This window comes from Octodon degus, unplaced genomic scaffold, assembly GCF_000260255.1.
Source record: "Octodon degus isolate 3935 unplaced genomic scaffold, OctDeg1.0 scaffold00374, whole genome shotgun sequence".
In the NCBI taxonomy this organism is placed as follows: Eukaryota; Metazoa; Chordata; class Mammalia; order Rodentia; family Octodontidae; genus Octodon; species Octodon degus.
This window is the reverse complement of record NW_004524950.1, coordinates 499,908-520,784: the sequence shown is the minus strand read 5'-3', so window position 1 is coordinate 520,784 and position 20,877 is coordinate 499,908. Positions and strand designations below refer to the sequence as shown.

The window sequence follows — 20,877 nt, the reverse complement described above, 5'->3', positions numbered from 1 at the left end:
ATCTTTCTCAACCATTCCTCAGGTGATGGGCATCTCTGAGTTTGGTTTGCTCTTCCTTTTCTACTTGTTGAACGTGCAGCATTAGGGTGTTTATTATTCAATATTTCTATGTTCAGTTTCCTCCATTATAAAATATGGATAATCATAGTATGTGAACTAATAAATACCTGACAAAGCTGTGTATAACAAATTCTCATTAGCTCTTACTACTGATAGCTTTAGAAATTTTATTTTTAAAATTTAGTAAGTATAAAATTAACTTATGAAAAAGCTAACCTATGAAGTGAACCTTTAAAATTATCCTTTTATCACCATGTTTCTTTATTATTTTTTTGAGACAGGGTCTTACTATGTCGTCCAAGCTAGTTGTGGACTCACTATGTAGCCCAGGCTGGCCTCCTGCCTCAGCCGTATGCACTACCATGCCCAGCAGCATGTAAATTTAACCCTAGTGAAGTGAAGTGACTTTACTAAAGTTGATAAAGTATGTTAACAGTGGAGCCAAGACCAAATCTAAATTTTTGAACTCACAGTTCAACTTTTTTCCATTCTGACAGTATTTTTCACCAGTTAATATTTTACTGAGTGATACTTTAAAAAGTAATCCCTCGAGTCAATAATATGTCTTTTTTCTGATCTCTTCTAATTTTTTTGTGTATGTGTTTTTGTTTGAGTCAGGGTCTTGCTGTGTATTCTAGGCTGGCATTTAATTCCCAATATAGCCCAGGCTGGCCTCAAATTTGGAGCAGTCGTCCTGCCTCCAGAAATCTTAGTGCTGGAGGGCTGGCGAGAGAGCTCAGCAGACTAAGCGCCTGCTTAGCCAAGCACAGGGACTGGGGTTTGATCCTGGCATCACGTGCCACCGAGGCCAGGTGTGGTGGCACATGACTATGATCCCAGCATTCAGATGTTTATTTTTATTAATTAATTAATTTGTATTTTGTATAGGGTCTCATTATGCAACTTGGACTCTATTGATCCTCCTGTTTTCAGCCTTACCAGCACTGGGATTACAGGGTGTACTGAGCCTATCACCAAGTCTGGGTGTGGTAGCACACGCCTGTAATCCCAGTGCTGAGGAGGCTGAAAATAGGAGGATCACTAGAGTCCGAGTTGCATAATGAGACCTTATACAAAATACAAAAAATAAATAAAAAACCCCCAAAACATCTGAATGCTTGGGTCATAGTCATGTGCCACCACACCTGGCCTCGTCTACCTTAAATACTTTCTGTGAGCTATGCTCCTTACTGTACCATTTTATTTCTTCAAACCTGTCTTCCTTAGCCTTTGTTACTGTTACACACTTCTGATTCTTTCCTGTTTTAGTCTTCTATTTAGTTCACTTTTCCCTGTTCATTTTTTCTATTTATTATTTTTTGCTTTTGTTATGCTGTATTCTTCCCTCACAACCCCATCTGCTAAGAGTTGTTTTCATAAGACTCAAGTATCAGATTTGCACATACAGTTCCATGCTAGATCCTATACTTAAATAACTTTTTTTTTTTTTTTTTTGAGACAGGGTCTTACTGTGTAGTTCAGGGTAGCCTTGAATTCACTATGTATGTAGCCCAGCCTGGCCTTGGAATTTGGGTCAGTCTTCCTGCCTCAGTCTCCTAAGTGCTTGGATTATAGGCATGTACCACCATGCCTGGCATGTAGGTTAAAAAAAACCCTTGGATCTCCTTAATTCCCTGAATCTATAATTTTTGGCCAAATCTTTAAAAATATTTCTTGTATGCACCCCTATTCTGCTTTCTTTTGATTCATAATTCAAATTTTCAATACTTTCTTCCTGTATTATGCAGTACTTTCCTAACCAGTTTTTTTTTTTTTTTTTTTTTTAAACTCTTCTCTGTTCCACTGTGCTCACCGTACAATTCAGAGTATATCACTACCTGAATTAAAACTCTTCAGTGGTGGTTAGGGACTGTAACCCATAAAATTTAGGTTGTATCATCTTTATATCCCTTTTCAGCCTTTTTCACTTCTTTTGATTTTAAGGTGCTTAGAGCATAACTCTCTTTAGCTTTATGTTCTCTTTGTAGTTCATACTGTATGTGTATAAATTTTTACATAGTATTCTTCAATAGACCATGTAATATTAGCTAAGAAAGTCATGCAATAAATGGATTGGAAGTAAATTTTCTTTAAATGGGAAAAGAAAATATCTTCTATAGTTTTTATGTTTTTCTGGGAATACTCAGTACATAATAAAAGAATAGCTATTTTCCAGAAAGCCCATATTTGTATTTATTTATTAAGTATTTTGGGGAAAGGGTCTACAGGGAGTTCAGGGTCTTACTATTAGATTGGACTTGTAGTGATCCACCTGTTTACAGCCTCCCAAGAGCTGGGCTTACAGGTGCGCGCCACCTCAATTGCTGTCTCAGTGTGCCCTGGGGACGCAGGCTGGGGGTGGTGGTGGTGGTGGTGGTGGTGGTGGTGGTGGTGGTAGAGGGTGTGGATCTGGGATCTGGGATCAGACCTCCAGCTCCTGCACCTGTTTACAGGCACTTTAGTCCGCTGAACTATTTGGCTGGTCCTTAGAAAGTTCATATTTTTAATGCATAGTTCGCATTCGTTTTTTTTTTTTTTTTTTTCCACTTACTAGTGAAAGAATAGCTGCATTTTTCTGTGATTCTTATTTCCATAGGTAAAGACAAAGCTTAAGCCAAATGCATCGGAAAACACAGTGAATAAAACACAGGAAGACAAATCTTTGATGAAACCTCATAACCAAGAAATCACTGTTTCCTCGGGTTCTCATCTTACCCAACCCAGTAGGCATCAAGAAATCTGGTCTGTCCTAGAGAATCTTTGGGTTACAATATATCAGAACAGGTACTAAATTTCCAGCTACTCTTTAAATCTAGAGTTACAAGCTTGCTTTCTTTTTCTTCTGGGTACTGGAACTGGAGCTTAGGACCTCACACTTGCCAGACAGGCCTTGTGCTGAGTGAAGTCCCCAGACCAAGCTTGCTTTCTTTAGAGTTTCTGTTATTGTTCATTAAACAATTAATGTTTGAGTTTTGAGTTGAATGCACAATCTGTGTTAGGGACCTTTTGTTAGATTACTACTTTGGAAACAGTAATGTTTAAATAGGTGGACACATCAGAATTACATGGAAAATTTAAAAAATATATGCATAAGCCCTGTCATTAGAAATTCCAATTCAGTAGGAATGAGGTTAAGAGAGCAGTGCATTTAAACAAAAACCTTGCCAAGTTTTTGATTCAGGTGTGAAAGCTTGTTGAGAGGCATTACCTATGTATATATCAAAACCTCTGAAAAGTCACAAAGAAAAATTTATTTCTGTTACTTTAGTGACATGGACATGAAATACGATGGTCTTGATAGAATAATGATAGGGCCCACTTGTGAGTACATGGTTTTTTTTTTTTTTTTTTTTTTTTTTTGTGAGTACATGTTTTAAACAGGCTGCTGATAGATTAGCTGAGAAAAGTAATTTAGAACCCCAGAGAACCCCAGATTTTTTTTTTTTTTTTTAGAACTGGGGATTGAACTCAGGCCCTTGCACTTGCCCGGGAAGTGCTTATTCCACTGAGTCATCTCCCTGGCCCCTATAACCCCAGATTTTAAAGTAGATTAAAACCTCTCCCCTTTACTTTCCCCAAAGCCCATAATTTCTTTACATATCATTAATTTACAAAGGCAGTAGCATATAGTACAATTTTTTGTTTCATGAGTCCAGTACAATTGTTGTTTTGGATTGAGGTTATCTGTTTGTTCTAGATGTTCACAAAAGCATCAAATACCTAATATTAGCACTCTACTTAGATACCTGTTCTCAGTTGGCCATTGCAACATTGTAGATTTGTTTTTCGTTTTAGTCCTGGGTTATGATTAAATTTTTTTCCCAACAAACAAGTAGCTTAAAAGCCTATCATATTAAAGAAATGACTGTAGCTGGCAAATCATCTAAGGAAGGTAATATTTAAAAATTTGTATTTATGTACAAAGCAATTGTTTCATTTGTTTTTTCCAATTTTAATAATTTTTCAGATTTTAACTAATAAGTGTATTTTAGCTAGTAGGAAATTACCAAATATACTGGACAGGGAATAGTACTTTCAGAATAAAATACATTAAAACCATACATAAGACTCTTTAATTTTTCTTTTTTTTTAAATTATTCTTTTTAAATTTTTAATTTATAAAGCATTTAAGTATTTTATGTAATGTCCATCCATTTTTATTGGACATCAGAGAATCTTGTATTTCTGGCTACTAGACTAATAATAGCATTTCAGCAAGTGAAAAATGATTATATTGTCCTTGAGACTCAAGTATTTTCTCAAGCCTGGTTGATACCAAAGGGTCTATGCATGCTTAGTCATACAATTAGTGTGCTTATTTGTGACTGTAATTGCCATCTTTTTATCCCTGATTTAATAATCATTTGTGAACTTACAGCACTTTAGGTCAGGTTTTTTGTGTTTTCTATTTATAAGAAATTTGTAAGTTCTAAATACTATTATTGATTTAAGTTAAAAAAAATAAAATACCTTTCCTGCTATTTTTTATGTAAGCTTCTGAGACTATGTAAAAACATGTATTTTTGAGTTTCACTTTGAGCTATAATTAAAATCTTTTTTTCCCATTACTTTTTGTGTATATGTATGACTTAGAATTTTATAAATATTGTGAAGGCTAAAGCAATCTTTAAGGTTTCTTTTTCTTTTTTTGTTTTTTGTACTGAGAATCAAACCTAGTGGCTTACACCAAGAACAGACTCTCCTACTAAACTAGAAGCTTTGGCTCCCAGAAAATTATTTTGACAGTTTATTGACTAATAATTCTCTAAAAAATGGCTACTCAGTAACCAATTTAATAATTCATCTAATCTGTGGTTTAGTAAGTCTGACAATAGATTACAGCTGTAACTGACTTGAAATCTTTATTTTCAAAACCTCTTTATTTCAGTGACGCAATAATAAATGTGATATATTAAGTCTTTTTTTTTTTTTTTTGGCAGAACCGGGGATTGAACTCAGGCCCTTGCGCTTGCCAGGGAAGCGCTTAGTCTACTGAGCCATCTCCCCAGCCCCCATATATTAAGTCTTTAGTGCTGTTTTAATCTGTGTTTTGCTTTTTTTTGATATGTAAAAATTGTTTCAGCAAAAGTTTTGCATTTGTGTAGCCCATGCTGTTTGTTTGCTTGCTTGCTTGCTTGCTTGCTTGCTTTCTTTCTTTCTTTCAACATATTTGGTTGTTGTAAGGTCTTGCTATGCAGCTCGGACTTATAGCAATCCTTCTGCTTATGTCCTCCCCAGCACTGGGATTACAGGCATGTGCCACTATGCTTGGAATTTAGCCAGTTTAGCCCACCCTGGGGGCAGGGTTGGCACTGCCTGTGGTGCAGGGATCGAACCAGGTCCCTGTGCTTGCCTAAACTTGCATAAGCAGGCACTTTAGACTGCTGAGCTAACTTGCCAGCCCTTCAGGCTATTTTCAAATTTATAATTCTACCTCAGCCTCCTGAGTGCTGAGATTATTGGAATGTGCTACCATGCCCTGCTGACGTAAATCCTTTTTTCAGAAAGAAACTTTTTACAAATTTTACTTTATCCTGCATATTTTAATATTCTATAGTTTAGTACATACTATTTTATGCACTGACGTATGTTTTCCTTTAGTAAGGTAAAAACATATTTATTAACCAATTAGTTCTACAGATTTTCTGTTCTGTTCTGTAGAGGTATGCTTTTTTTTTTTTTTTTTTTTTTTTTTGTGGAATCAGAGATTAAACTCAGGCCCTTGCACTTGCCAGGGAAGCGCTTATTCCACTGAGCCATCTCCCCAGCCCCTATTTTGTTGCTCATTATTATTTTGCACTCAGAGCCCAGTGTTAATACCTGTGATGGCTTTTACTAGTTTATTCTCTATCAGCACAGCAGAAGTTAGGGGCATGAACTTATAACATTTATAAGAGTGCAGTTTTAGAGGATTTTGGTGATGGTGAGGAAAGTATTTTTCAGATTTTATGAGACTGATATCTGTCAATTTGTTTTATTTTTGTTTAATAATAGAACTAAACAAATCTGAAATGAAAACAAGTCTGAAATGAAAAAGTCCAACTATCACATGTTGGGGCCCTATATATTCTATGTATACCTAGCTTTGTTTCTAGGCATTTGTGTTACTTTCCTAGGATGATTTTAAACAATATGTACTTATTTACTTACAGCTCTGAGGCCAAAAATTGGGAATCCATGTGTCTTCATGGTTATTTCTCTCTGGAAATTCTGAAGAAGAACCAATTCCATGGCATTCTCCTTTCTGCTAGTGGTTGTTAGCAATTCTTGTATCACTCTGATCTCTCTCTTTACAGTTTGTAGGGACCACTCTAATCCAACCCTCATTTTAAAGGAACTAATTACATTTTTAAAGACCCTATTTCAAATAAAGTCACATTTTGAAGTTCTCAGTGAACATGAATTTTGGGAAGATAAAATTGGCTAAATAGCATTTTTGGTTTTTAATATTGTGGCTAAAATAAGAAAACTTCCCTATTTTTTACATGGCATCAGAGTAATTTTCGATAGTTTTATATTTTACCAGGTGGCTAATTCACTGTGAACCTAACATTTTTATGGTGTTGGATATTTGGAATGACACTGACTGTTGGCTGATTGTGATTAATAATTAATTTATGATAGAAATCTAGATTTCTTCATTATATATTATTGGGGACTGGAGGGTCGAGGAGATGGCTCAGTAGAGGTCCTGAGTTCAATCCCCAGTTCCACCAAAAAAAAAAAAAAAAACAAAAAAAAACTGGTGACTGGCTTGGATATAGATTGATAATATTATTGCCTTTCTATTTTTAATGCTCTCTTAAAAGAACACTATTCACAGTTTTGTTTTTTTTTTTTTTTAAATGTATTTAGTACAGGTTCTATAGAGTCTCACTATGTAGGTGGGACTCGACTTGTAGTGATCTGCCTGTTTTCAGCCTCCCAAGTGCTGGGATTACAGGTGCGCGCCACCATGCCAGTCTCAATTGCCTTCTCATTGTGACCCTGGGGTGGGTCTAGCATGGCATGCCAGGGATTGAACCCTGGCTTTTGTGCTCTGCCTAAGCAGCGCTTTAGTCTGCTGAACTATCTGGCCAGCCCTAATCAGACCTTTTTTTTTTTTTTGCCAGCTCAACCCACTCTGGGGGCAGGGCTGTCATGGCATGTAGTGCCAGGGATTGAACCAGGGTGCCTGTGCTTGTGTAAGCTTGTCTAAGCAGGTACTTTAGACCACTAAACTATCTCACCGGTCCCACACAGCTTTTATGGTAATACTTCACTGAAGATTTGGAATAGATCCAGAACTAGATTCTTTGCATAAATATTAACCTGGAATTTTCACACCAGCATTTTATTTCTAGCTTAAATAGATCACAATGATGAGAAAATAATTTTATTTCATTTTGTACAGTGGAAAAATTGAATTATTATTTGGGCATGTATATGTGTATCATTTTTTTTCCCCTCTGTTTTAGCATGGATGTGTTTCAAAGATTGAACTCAAATTCGACTCTGACTGTTTCAAAAATAGCATCATTTGAAGAAGCATTTGTGTATCTTCAAAAGTTAATGGCAGCTGTGAAAGATATTCTTGAAGGAATTCAGAGGTAAAATCTAAATGTCAAAGCGTCATGTTTTTAATACTGTTTTTTCCCTTTCTTCTAGCTTTAGTCACTTTTTTTTCAGGTTGCTGGCAATGTTCTAGCAAGTTTTATAAACTTCTCCTTCCCCTACAACAAATCCTTATCCTCTGTATTTGGTGTGGGTCACAAGAATGTTTTTACTTTTTTCTTTCTGGAGCTAAATGTGTTAAAATAATTATTATTGTCTTTCTTTCTTTAAATCAGTTTTTATTTAATTAAAAACTAAAAGGTTTTTTTTGTTTTTGTTTTTGTTTTAGGTACTGGGGATCAAACTCAGAACCTATGCTTGCCAGGCAGGAGCTTATGCTGCTGAACTATCTCCCCAGCCCCTTAAAAAACAATTTCATAAGAAAATTGAAATTTCATAAGAGAATGACAATAGTTAATGTATTATGTATCATTATTTCAAAGTAGTCATTCAGAATAGAAGACAAAAAAGATCCTACTTACTAAGAAGAAACAGACAGCATACTTTTTTTTTCAGTGAAGAGACACTAGTATCAATGAAACAAATTTGCATCACTTTTTATTTTAAAGACAGTAAAAATTAAGAAATAGAAATGATAGAATTTCAAAAACCAAAATGATAGGAATTCAACAATGGTTGTTAGGGTTGGGGAGATAGCTCGATGGTCTAAGCGCCCACCTGGAAAGTGCAAGGACCTGGCTTCATTCCCCAGTACATGCTGTGCTGGCCCTGGAACCCCAGGTGCCATGAGCTGGCCACCGAAACCAGAAATGGTGATACCCGCCTATAGTCCAGAGCTGGAGAGGCTGAGACAGGAGGACCATTATGAGTCTGAGCTGTGTAGTGAGACCCTGTACCAAATACATAAAAGCTTATAAACCCAAAAACCAGTTGTTATATTGCATATTGTATTTATATCATTGTCCTTTTAAAGCAAGTACATATTTTTAAATGATAACAGTTTCACAGCACTACAAACTGAAATCTAGTATGAAAAGCAACATACTCTTGTGCTTTGAGAGTTACATGTGCTGTATTTCTTTATTTTAAATATAGATACAAGAAACTATAGAAGGGATTATATAACACCCTTATAGCCTTAAAGCAAATGCTTCCTTTCATAATTCTGAAAGAGGATAATTTCAAGCTTTGCAGCTGTATTGGTATGTACTAGAATTGCCTTATCTGAATTAGATGTGCAACTTGCTAACAGAAAAGTAATTTTTCATAAACTTAAAATATAAAACAAAAATAAAACTGGACTGTTAGCGTTCATGTTTGAGAAACTTTGGAATTTCCTGGTGGTAAGTCTCTTTTCCTTTTCTCTTCAATGGTTTTTAAAAGCTTGATCTCATTGTTAACATAAAAGGCATTTTTATTTCTTTGGTTCACATTTGGCTTAAGTGACTTTCAGAATGAAAAATAATTAAAATCTTTTATTATCTTTAAGTTATTAATGGATTAAAATATTGCAGATTCTTTTTTTTTTTTTTTTTTTTTTTTTTTTTTTTTTTTTTTTTGCGGAACTGGGAATTGAACTCAGGCCCTTGCGCTTGCCAGGCAAGAGCTTATTCTACTGAGCCACCTCCCCAGCCCATACATTGCAGATTCTAACATAAGTTTTACCTATAAGTACTAATAATAATGACTATAACTTACTATTTAATAAGAGAGCCTCACTTATGGGCATGTTAATAACGTTGCTCAATTTAGGTTGCATTAAAGGTCATGCATGACATTACCTCTTCTAAAGAAAGTAAGGACATAAACTTGTCTTTAATAACAAATGTCTATAGAACATCAGCTCTGCAAGCTTCGACTCCATACAGCTTATAGAATGTACAGTCATGTTAAAATGGATATAGTGATCCCTTTTTCTCTGGTAGGTATATATTCCAAGATCCCCAGTGGATTCCTGAAACCAGAGATAGTACTGAATCTTATCTATGCTATACTTTTATCCTCTATATTATTTTAAATATAGTTACAAGACTATGACAAACTATGACAAATTAAACTTATGACAAAGTTTAATTTATAAATTAGGCACAGTAAGTGATTATCAATGCTAACAAGTAATAAAATAGCAATATACTGTTGGGAAAGTTATGTGAATATGGTCTCAAAATATCTTACTATATTAACTGCATGTTCAGACTATAATTATCTTGCATAGCTAAATTATGAAAGTGAAACCCTAGATAAGGACGACTGCTGTAATTGTAGTCAATAGCTGTCAGTATTTTAACATGGATATAGCAGTGGGAGGAAGGAAGAGTTTTGGCAAGCAGTTAAGGCTGGGTTAGAGAGTGGAAGAATGTCTCATAGGCTGTACAAAGCAGTTCCACTTATTCTGTAGGTTAGTATTCCTCACGTATAGAAAGCTGTAAAATGAGTCGTAACAATTCTTTCTAGTCCAAAAACATTGGAAATATTATACACTATACTACTTTCTCTGGGGAAAATATATGGATATATTAGTGGCATTAAAAGCTTGTTGTAGAAAGATGTTTTTTAATTTTAAAAAGTTTATTTATTTAGTTTTGGTACTGGGAATTGAACTCAGGACCTTGTGCTTACCAGGCAGGCACTGTGACACTGTTATATCCCTGACCCTTTAAAAACTTTAAAACATATTGATGCCAGAGAGTCTGATAAAATTGGTTTTGGGCTTGTTTAGCTACCAAGAAATTGAGTGAGTGAGTGAGTGAGTGATGGGTTTTTCTTAGACAGGGTTTTGTTATATAGTTCAGGCTGGCGTTGAACTCACTGTGTGCTCTAGGCTGGCCTTAGTTTACAGCAGTCCTTCTGCCTCAGACTCCCAAGTGCTGGGAATACAGGTATGAGCTACCTTGCCTCGCCCAAGATTTTAAAAATTTCTTCAGAAACACTGGCAAGGTTGAGAACCACTGTTTACTATACTTACCAAGTGCTTCTCAAAGTGTAGTGTCCCTAGAACATGTTAAACATACAGACTATCAGGCCTTCCAGACATATTAAATCAGAAACTGTGTACGTTGCCTAGCACCATGTGCCATTCACGTGATTCTGCAGACAGTAAAGGCTGAGCACCACTGGGCTAGGTGTTTTTTAGTCTTGGTCACAGATATAGTCACCTAAAGTAGACTTGGGCATAGGCATTTTTACCAACTCCCCAAGTGATGATTGTAGAGCTAGGATCGAAAATATAACAGCAATAAATAAACTGTTAAAAACTTTAAAAATAAATTATTGCATCACTTTTAAGGCTGATAAAATTTTGTGATCATTTCTTTGTGAGGATCCATAGGAATAAAAATGTGACTCTGTTACTTTTTAGTGTATGACTTGGGATAAATTGTTAAAGCTTCTTGAACCTCTACTTTCCCTCCATAAAACGGGCATGGTAGTAACCTTTCCATAATGCAGTGCTTTGATAAGGTGTTGGTATTAAATCAAACCTGCATCTAGGGCATGAGTACTGCTACTCTAATATGTGAGCAGCTCACTGAGATAGTAAACTCAGTACTAGAAAAGTTTAGAAACTTTTAGTTTCTTTATTGGAAAGGGGAAGACAGATAGCTACCCTAATAAGGACCAGGGTAGGGTAACTCCAGAAAGGTGGAAGATTAGTGGGTCCTGGCACCTCTTACAGGGGTCAGAGACCCTTCTCCCACATGGAAGTTGCCATAACTAGGTTGGCTTCTGGGCAGCCCTGCCTACACCATTTTGTTCTGCTGGTGTGGGTATAACTTGTTTGTCCTTGACAAGCGTGTATCTCCAGGGTGGGCAGCTGCTTGGCAAGGGGGTGTCTAATTCATGCTTAGCTTAGAGTTATATGCGATATATGTTAGTGGGTAAGTGCAAGTATATACTAAAAGCTTTTCAAGTGTTTCCACCCGCTCTGTTTCTCCTGCATTCTATTGGAGGTAAGAAGGCTTATCTTGGCTTTGTGCATTTGGTTCTCTGTGCTCACTTGTCAGCTTTTTCTCTGGTCCTTTGGTCTAAGTCCCAAGGCCATTTGGTGTCTTTTAGTTCTTCTGTTTCTTTACCAGGTCCTTGAAATTGTTCCCAGGGGAATTACTCTAGTTGAGTTTTACCTTCGCCTGGTCAGAATTAGCTAGGAAACTCATGAAGCGCTTATTTTATTTAGCTAAAGTGTTATAGAGAACCTAAATGTTACATTATAGTGAATAGAAGGAAAAATGGAAACAAAACTTGATAAATAAGGAGGGAAAAAGGGATTGAAGGGAGGGGAAAAACAAGATATATCATGTCAGGTATAAATAAATACTGTATGATGAATGTTACCATTATGTACATCTAAAATGTGCCAATTAACTCAAAAATAAAAGCAGGAGGTGATGGAAGGTAATACCCATGTCTCACCTTACCTGACAGCCTCAATGAAATTTAAACTACAGGGGTGGTGGGGTGAGTGTTACAGTATCACCTGTTTTTCCCCTCTATTGCCAGTAGAGGGCATTGTCAATAACATTTGCTCATAACAACATTCATTAATCAAAATACTGAAATTATAATTTTTAAACTTTATATTTATCTCTTTGGGACAAGGTTTCACTGTACAATACAGGCTAGCTTGAGCTCATTTATAGCTCAGACTGTTGTTGAACTCACAATGATCCTCGTGCCTCAGCCTACTGAGTGATATGATTACAGGCATACATCACTGCCCTGCCTATTTTTTTAAGCCCTGTAAAAAAATATTTTATTTTTTATGTTTTTGGTACAGGGTTTCACTATGCAGCTAGGACTCTTAGTAATTCTCCTGTTTTCAGCCTCCCCAGCATTGGGATTACAGGCTTGCGCCACCACTCCTGCTCTTGGTGGCTGGCACAGTGCGCCTGGGGGTGGGGCCAGTGCAACATGTGGTGCCAGGGATCAAACCCTGGTCTCCATGGTTGCCTAAGCAAGTGCTTAGTCTGCTGAGCCATCTTGCCAGCTCTTCCATTGCTGCTCTTGACTGTACCTTGGAGCTTTGGTTTGGATCTCTGAACTTTTTTCCGTAAGACAAGTAAACTAAGTGGACATGGTGCCATATGCTTATAATCCCAGCACCATGGGGTGCTGAAGAAGTAGGGTCTCAAAGTCAAGCCTGCCTGTGCAGTTTACAGGAACCCTGTCTCAAAATAAAGGCTGGGGAGTATAGCTCGTTGTGAGGTTTCTAGTAGGAGAGAGAAAGGAATAATCAGGGATTGAGGAGGTTTCTCAACCCCAGAATTTACAAAGTATAGGTGAATTAAATACCATGTTATATATTACATTTTTTTCTTCTGTAGAATTGTTTATAATCAAGTTTAAGATGTCATTAAAATTACCTGTAAACTCTGTATACTTCCAGCACCAGTTTTACTTTTTTGTTGTTGTTGTTTGTTTGTACTGGAGATTGAACTTGGGACCTTGCACTCGCCAGGCAGGCGCATGCCACTGAGCAACCTCCCAGGCCCTCCAGTGCCAACTTTAAAAATGATATTCAGTATTCTGAAGAGATCAAATTTTAGTCATGTATTTTGTCTAAGTTATTCAAAAATTTGTGTTCAATATCTGTATGTAATGATTTTTATTTAAATTGTTTCTTTTTACCACTTTTAATTTTATGGCCTTTTTATAGAATCTGAGGCTGATGGAACTTTCCCATTTACATAACTGATTTCTCCAAGTTAGTTACAGAAAATATGTAATTTTAATTTTATTTGCAATAACTTTAAAAACCTAAAAGGGCATTTTTTCTGTTTTTTAATTGTTGATTTGATATATTTTCAGTTTCCAGTGATACTGTACAATATAAATTGACCATCACCAAAATCCATTTGGATAGTAGTTGTCCAGGTGTCATTGGATCAAGATGAGAACAGAGCTTTGAGGATTAGTATGATCATACTAGCATTTGTGTTTGTTTCCTAATAGATAACAAGGCGTTCCTAACAGTTATTTTATTACATAGCAGAGATTAAAAGAGATGGCAGTTGTCACTCATTGGCATTTGGTAGATGCTTAATGAAAGACATTACTATGCTTAATGGATACAGTAATGGTTCTCTATATTTAAACTTCCATTCTTTGTTATAGAGAATATGAAGATAAGAGTTTAATATTAATGCTATAAGCACCTTATTTCATGCAGTTACTTTTCAAACTAGTTTTTCAAGAGTTTCTAATATTACATTAATATAAAACTTTGTCTTACAAGAAGGAAGTACAGTTTATTTAGTTTTGTAGCATTTAAATAATGATTTATAAATATCCAAGAATATGCTTTTTGCTTCTTTTGAATTTCTAGAATTAAACTTGACTAATTTTGACTTTTTTCCTCCTCTGCTGCTACTTTCTCCTAAGTAGGAGAAAAGTTTTATTTCAATTTTTCTAAAATCTTCATAGCAATTTTAGTGTACTTCGATGAATTATTGTTAAATTTTAGTCATTTTCTTCACTTTTGCCTCTAAAAACTTGAGGGCTTTGTCTCTTTTTAAAAGGTGTATTGATATTTATCTAATATTGAGTGATATAGAAATGAAGTTTTAAAAGTCTAGATTAGTGTTGCTTACTCGATGCTAATGCTTATAGTTACATACAAAATTCAGAGTGCCTATCTAATGGGACTTCTAGTAAGAGTTATCACCAACTTGCCTTGTGACTTTGAGAAAAATTAATATTTTAACACAAAATTTAGTGTTTTGAACATCAAATAATTTCCCAGAAGCATTTGACAAAGAATTTTATTAAATTTTTTTTGCTTACATATAAAATCAATATTTTAATTATTTTTGAAGGACTTTAGTTCATTTAATTTTATAAAATCTTTTTTTTAATAAAATCATTTTTAAAGGCAAACAGATGGAAAGACAGATTGAAGGGAGAGGAGAGGAATGGGGGAAAAAAGAAGCAAGATATGTACAGGTATTAATTCCCTGTGATGAATGTTACCATTACATATCTCTAAAATGTATCAATAGAAAAGAAGGAACAATGCAGAATAAAATAGTCTATGAAGGCTGGGAGGTAGCTCAGGGGCTAAGTGCCTGCTTGGCAAGCACAAGGTCCTGAGTTGACCCCCAGTACTTGGGGGGGAAGGCAAGTAGATGGAATAATTATCCTTTTTATTAGGAGGAAAACAGGAGCTTCAGAATCAGCCAGCAGACGTCTGTTCAGCTGCCACCGCGCATGTATAATCTTGGGCAAGTGTCTTTAACCTGATACTTGGTTTCTATAGCTAAAAACTAGTTAACCATTTATTTATTTATTTTTCCTGTTTTTTAGGGAAGGGTCTACAGGGTGTTCAGGATCTCACTACTAGATCAGACTCATAGTATTCTCCTGTTTACAGCCTCCCAAGTGCTGGGATTACAGGCATGTATGCCATGCCCAGTCTCAATCGCCATTTTAGCCCAGGGGTGGGGCCGGCCTGGGGATCAAACCCCTGGCTTCTGCGCCTGTTTGCAGGCGCTTTAATTCTCTGAGCTATTTGCCTGGCCCTCTAAAACTAGTTAACCATAATAGCTCATACTTACTGAATGTGTGTTGTGTTCTAGGCATTGTGCTAAACACATTAATCATTATACAGTAATCTTAGGAAGTAAATACTGCTTTCATCTCCATTTCCAACTTGAGAAGCCAAAGTGCAGAAAATTGAGTAACTTGACCTAGGTCAAATTAAAAAGACTCAGGATGTGAAAAGGATCAAGGATGATCCATATAAAACACCTGGTCAATTTTAAATAAGTAATCAAGCCTATGTATTATTATTGATGCTGTTAAAAAAGGAAGCAAAGTGTATCCAGGTCATTCTTGGTTTTTTTTTGGAGGGGGCGCTGACTTAGGATGCCTCATGGGTAAGGCATGAGGATCTGGGGGTCGAGCCACAGTATTCTGCGCCTGACTGCATTTGCAGAAGGAGGCCCTTAAAGAACAGCTAATGGGCAGACCCCCCATTCTTGGTTATTAATAATCTGTGAGCCCCACATTAAACCCTACTTCAGATAGCTTTTCCTCCAAACTCATTCTAGAGTGAAATTTCAAGATTGTAAACAACTTAAAGGTAGGAAACCCGGGCAGGCCATATAGCTCAGTGAACTAAAGCGCCTGCTTAGGTAGAACGCAGTAGCCAGGTTCGATCCCCAGTATGCCCTGCCGGCCTCACCCCACCCCCCCCCAGCACCCTGAGAGGGTGATTTGGAGACTGGGCCTGGTGGTGTGCAGCCTGTAATCCCAGCACTTGGGAGACTGAAAACAGGATTGCTACGAGTTTGATCTCCATAGTGAGACCCTGTAGAACCTGCAGAGTCTATACCAAATACATTAAAAAAAAAAAAAAAAAAGGAAACTATGTTTATAATTTTCTGTTAGTACTCTGTAGCTTTCACTACAATATACATTCGAGCAAATAGTATGAATTTAATATACTTATTATGAATTTGTCTTGAAAGGACAAGTGTGGATATATTCATAAATAGAACTTGCAATTTTTTGAAAAGTATTTCATCTCTGAAAGAAATAATTGTTTAATATTTTGAAAGTTACCATTAAAGGCTAACTTTAGGGCTTGTATTCTAAGAGTCCTTTGTCTTCCCACAGAGGGGGAAAAAAAAGTGAGAAAATTTGAGAGAAGGCTGACTTCTCAAGAATTTTTGTGTGGGATAATTACTGAGACCCAAAAGTCCATAAACTTTTTTCTCTTTTTTTATTTTTTATTTTTGTATATTTTCAACAAGTCATATGTAGTTAGTAAAAGCTTGCAGTTTTATTCCAGACCAAATTCAGAAAACATAAATAATTTTTTCCATTTTATTTTTCTGTGTATTCTGAACAAACTTTTTCTAGTAAGTAAAAATTTGCAGCTTTGTACCAGGACCAAATCTATTCTATTAAACCTAGAGTTAACAGTATATAATGAAGTCTAAATTTAGTCCCTAATTGAGTACATTTCAATAAAATTGTGTAGTCCATTTTAGACTTAGAATGCCAGTGTTTCAAAATGACATTTTAAAATCGTTTTTTGGGTATATTTTAGTTTTTATTAACAGCATACATAGCGTTAGTCTGATTTTAAATGTTGTATAAGAACCGGTGGTATTGCTCAGCGGACTAAGCACTTAGGTAAGTGCAGGGGACAGAGTTTGATCCCTGGCACCACATGCCACACCAGCCCTGCCCCCAGGTGTGCTGAGCCAGAGATGGAATCCAGGCGTGGTAGCGCACGCCTGTAATCCCAGCACTAGGGAGGTAGAAATCAGGAGGATTACTACTAGTCCAAGCTGTGTAGTGAGACTCTGCACAAAAAAACAAAAAAACACCTTTTTTAAAAAAATAAAAAAGTAGTATAATTAAGAATTATAGTGGTATACCAATAAAAACTTTTTGTATTATAGTTTAGTTTTATGTTTTGTTAAATAATCAAGTATTTATATTTGAAACATGACTCATTAAAACTTAAAGTTTCTGTTTTGTATTTTGGTTTACCAGTTCCAATTAAAAATGAGAAACCAGGGGCTGGTGAGATGGCTCAGTGGTCTAAAGCACCTACTTAGAACAAGCTTAGCAAAGCCCAGGGACCACGGTTCAATCCCCCAGCACCACATGCCAGCCAGCCCGCCCCCTGGTGGACTGAGCTGGCCACACACACACACACACACACACACACAAATAAATAAATAAATGAGAAACTGCTCTATGGATAAGAATGAGATATTTTTCTTCATTATCTCCTTGTGTTTGTTTAGCATATTTTCTTTCATCTTCTCTTTAGAATAATACTGTGGTCTCTACTCAGGATCTTCCTGTTTTTAATTTTTGTACACAAGGGCCTAGAACAGTGCATGGCTCATAATTTAAAATATTTGTTTGTATTTTTTCCCCTATATTTTAGGGAAGAGTTTACAAAATATTCAGGGTCTCACCATTAGATTGGACTCATAGTGATTCTTCTGTTTACAACCTCCCAAATGCTGGGATTACAGGTGTGCACCACCACGCCCAGTCTCTAAAATATTTGTTGAGAGAATAGAGAATCACTTGTTATGATCTGGACATTTTTAGTAATGTATTTCCCTTTTTACTTATCATTAAATACATTGTGAGAGTAAGGCATTATCTACTAGAGTTTGCTTCACTTTCTGGACTCTTAGTATAGCATGCTATTATTTGCAGCTACAATCATGCTTTTGTGAAGGTAAGAAAGAAGGAACTTAACAAATGAATAAATCATTCTAGTCCTAGAAAGGCAGTTCTGTAGGGACAATTAGTTGTTGCCTGGGATTGGGTTTGGAGGTGAGATCAGAAAATGACTGCAAACAGGCAAGAAGATTCTTTTTTGGGGTGAAGGAAATACTCTAAAATTGCATTGTGATAGCCCATTGTAGAAATCTGTAGATTTATTAAAAATCACTAAATTGTTAAAATGATTGCATTTTATGGTACAGAAATTATGTCTTAGTAAAATGTTGACTAAAACCAAGGTACAAGTTAAAACGTTGCAATTTTTGCTAATTGGAAAACCAGAATGATGAATTATTTTCTTTCTTTGAATGTTACTTGTTGCTACAGATAAAGGACTAATTTACTTAGAACCACTTTTTTATACAAAGTATTTCAGAGCAATGTTATTTTATTCTGTAGTAAAATACATACTTTGTGATACTGGCTTGGAGTTTACAACACTTTTAATATAAAATGTTTCATCAGATTTTCTTAGAGACAATTTAGTTATTTTCTAAAGCTGTAAAGGATAAGTAGAATCTACTTGACATTGCTTATAGTATGTTTTCAGTGAGTTACACAGCTAAAGAGTATTCGTTTCTCATTTCCTTTCTGAAACTTCCCTAGATAGCTTTTTTTTTTTTAAGTCTTTTATTTTATTTTATTTTATTTATGTGTGTGTGTGTGGCCAGCTCAGCCCACCAGGGGGCGCGGCTGGCCGGCATGTGGTGCTGGGGGACCGAACCGCGGTCCCTGTGCTTGGCTAAGCTTGTTCTAAATAGGTGCTGCAGACCACCGAGCCATCTCACCAGCCCCCTAGATAGCTTTTTAATTTTAAATTTTTAACTGACTAGAGATATTAAAATGGTACAAATTTATGGGGTGCAATGTGATGTTTTGATACATATATACACTGTATAATGTTTAAATCAAGTTAAATGTATTTGTCTTCTCAAACAGTATTTTTTGATGGAAACATTAAGAATTACTGCCAGTATTTTGAAGTATGTTATCGATCTCATAGAAACTGAGAATAGTGTGGTGGTTAACTGCCTGGCAAGAGTCGCTGGGGTGTAGAATGGAAAGAAGTTAATAAGTGGTCACTCAGTTGTAACTAGGAATTAATTAGCTGTGGTGTGCTCTTGCACAGTAGGGTTATTATAGATTATGATAATGTACTGTTTATTTTTTAAACAAAATTTATGGGCCTTCCCCTCTTCAGTGTATTTTCATTGGTCTTTTTTGGGGGTAGGAGAGATTATTTGTATTTTAAAATTGATTATTGAGGGGCCAGGGAGATATCTCAGTAGAATAAGTGCTTTCCTGGCAAGTACAAGGGCCTGAGTTCAATCCCCGGCATGCAAAATAAATAAATTAAAAAAAAATTGATTATTGGAAGAAAAACACATTCTCATTCATATATTTGTATATTTTAAAGATATTTTATATATGCTCCTTCTAAGAAAAGAGCTCTTTAAGAATCTGATTTCATCCTGAAAAAATATTTATAAAAGTTTTTCAAAAGTATAATAGATGACTAAATAGTCACAGATACAATTTAAATTATTGAGATCAGTTAACTCTCAGGTCTGACAACATTAAACACTGGCAAGGACATAACCTACAGTGTTGTAATGAAAAGTCACTTGGAATGAAAAAATTAACTGAGGTAGTGTTACATCTTGTTATTTATATAATCACTGACCTAGTTTGTATCTCAAAACTACTTAAATGATGTTGAAGTAGTTACTATTACATTTGAAATATATTACATACATTACATTTACACTCTTGTAAAGGCTTTCCTTATAGAACTCATTTAATTCTCACACTAACCCTGTGAATTAAGGCTATTGTTATTCTTATTTAATGGATAAAGAAGTTACATATATTTAAATCACATATTCAAAGTAACACAGTCAAATTGGGATGGATAGTACTTAGAACCATTGTACCAAATGATCGAATTGGTTTTTCTTTTTCTTCCAAAAATATTTCTTCATGATGGAAGGATTAAAATGTGTTTAATATAACAAAAAAGATAAAAAGGAAAAATATCTTCTTTATTTCTATTTTCTCTCTCTCCCTCCCTCCCTTCCTCTCACCCATCCCTTAGTTCTGGGGATTGAAACTAGGGTACCTTAAGCTCTTTTGTATTTTTTCTTTTGACACAGAGTCTTGTTAAGTCACTAAATTGCCCAAGACCAGGCTTGAGCTTGTGATCTTCCTGCCCCATGCCTTAGTTTCCTAGAGCCCTAGAATTACAGGGATATACCATGCTACCAGACCTATCTCTACTATTTGTTGTTTTTAATCATTGTTATTTCTATCAATTCACATAATCTGCTTGCCATTTTTCATCGCTGATAGTTTAAACTGTGTTACTCTGATTTAGTTATGTTCTTTTTTAGGATTTGTTTTATGTGTTTGGTAATGTTTCATTATTTGTCTGCTTGGACTGATTGAACCTTTCTGTGCGAAGTTGTAAAGCTTTGTTTGCAGCTTTAAGGGTACAGAGGGTAAAAGTACTTCATATTTCTGGTTTTGAGAATTGATGTATCAATTTAAATAAGCCAAAATATTTTTACAAATTGATCCCTGTTGAATTAATTCAAGGTTTACTAAATTTTATTGATAAAATTGATAAAAAGCAGAAAGGATTTCCAGTCTTTAAATACACTTGCCAAACAGTTTTCTCTAATGTGTAGCTGTGTTTTGGGGAGAAAGTTCAAGGTATTATTTTGTTAGTAAATCATTCTTTTCCTGTTTTTTATTCTGTTTTTTTAGGATTTTGGCCCCTAACAGCAATTATCAAGACATTGAGACCCTTTATAACTTCCTAATCAAGTATGAGGTATGAGACTATTTTTAAATGTTTATTACATGTCTACTATAAATAACTTATAATATAAATATAATTGGAGTTCTGAAACATAATGAATGTTATTTAATTGGTATTTACTTAAAATTTTTGATTGCCACTGAAGTTTTCCAGTGATATAGTTGCTTTTTTCCCTTTTTAAAAAACAAAAT

The 20,877-nt window shown here is 35.5% G+C and overlaps 1 protein-coding gene across 1 annotated transcript in view; it reads left to right on the top strand.

Moving 5' to 3' along the window:
• LOC101564457 (transcriptional protein SWT1) overlaps positions 1–20,877 on the top strand; it is a 98,949-nt gene that overhangs the window by 61,927 nt on the left and 16,145 nt on the right. The window contains 3 exon segments of the mRNA XM_023708485.1: positions 2,657–2,844; positions 7,518–7,649; positions 20,632–20,698. Of these exon segments, the coding sequence (XP_023564253.1) occupies positions 2,657–2,844; positions 7,518–7,649; positions 20,632–20,698 (387 nt within the window).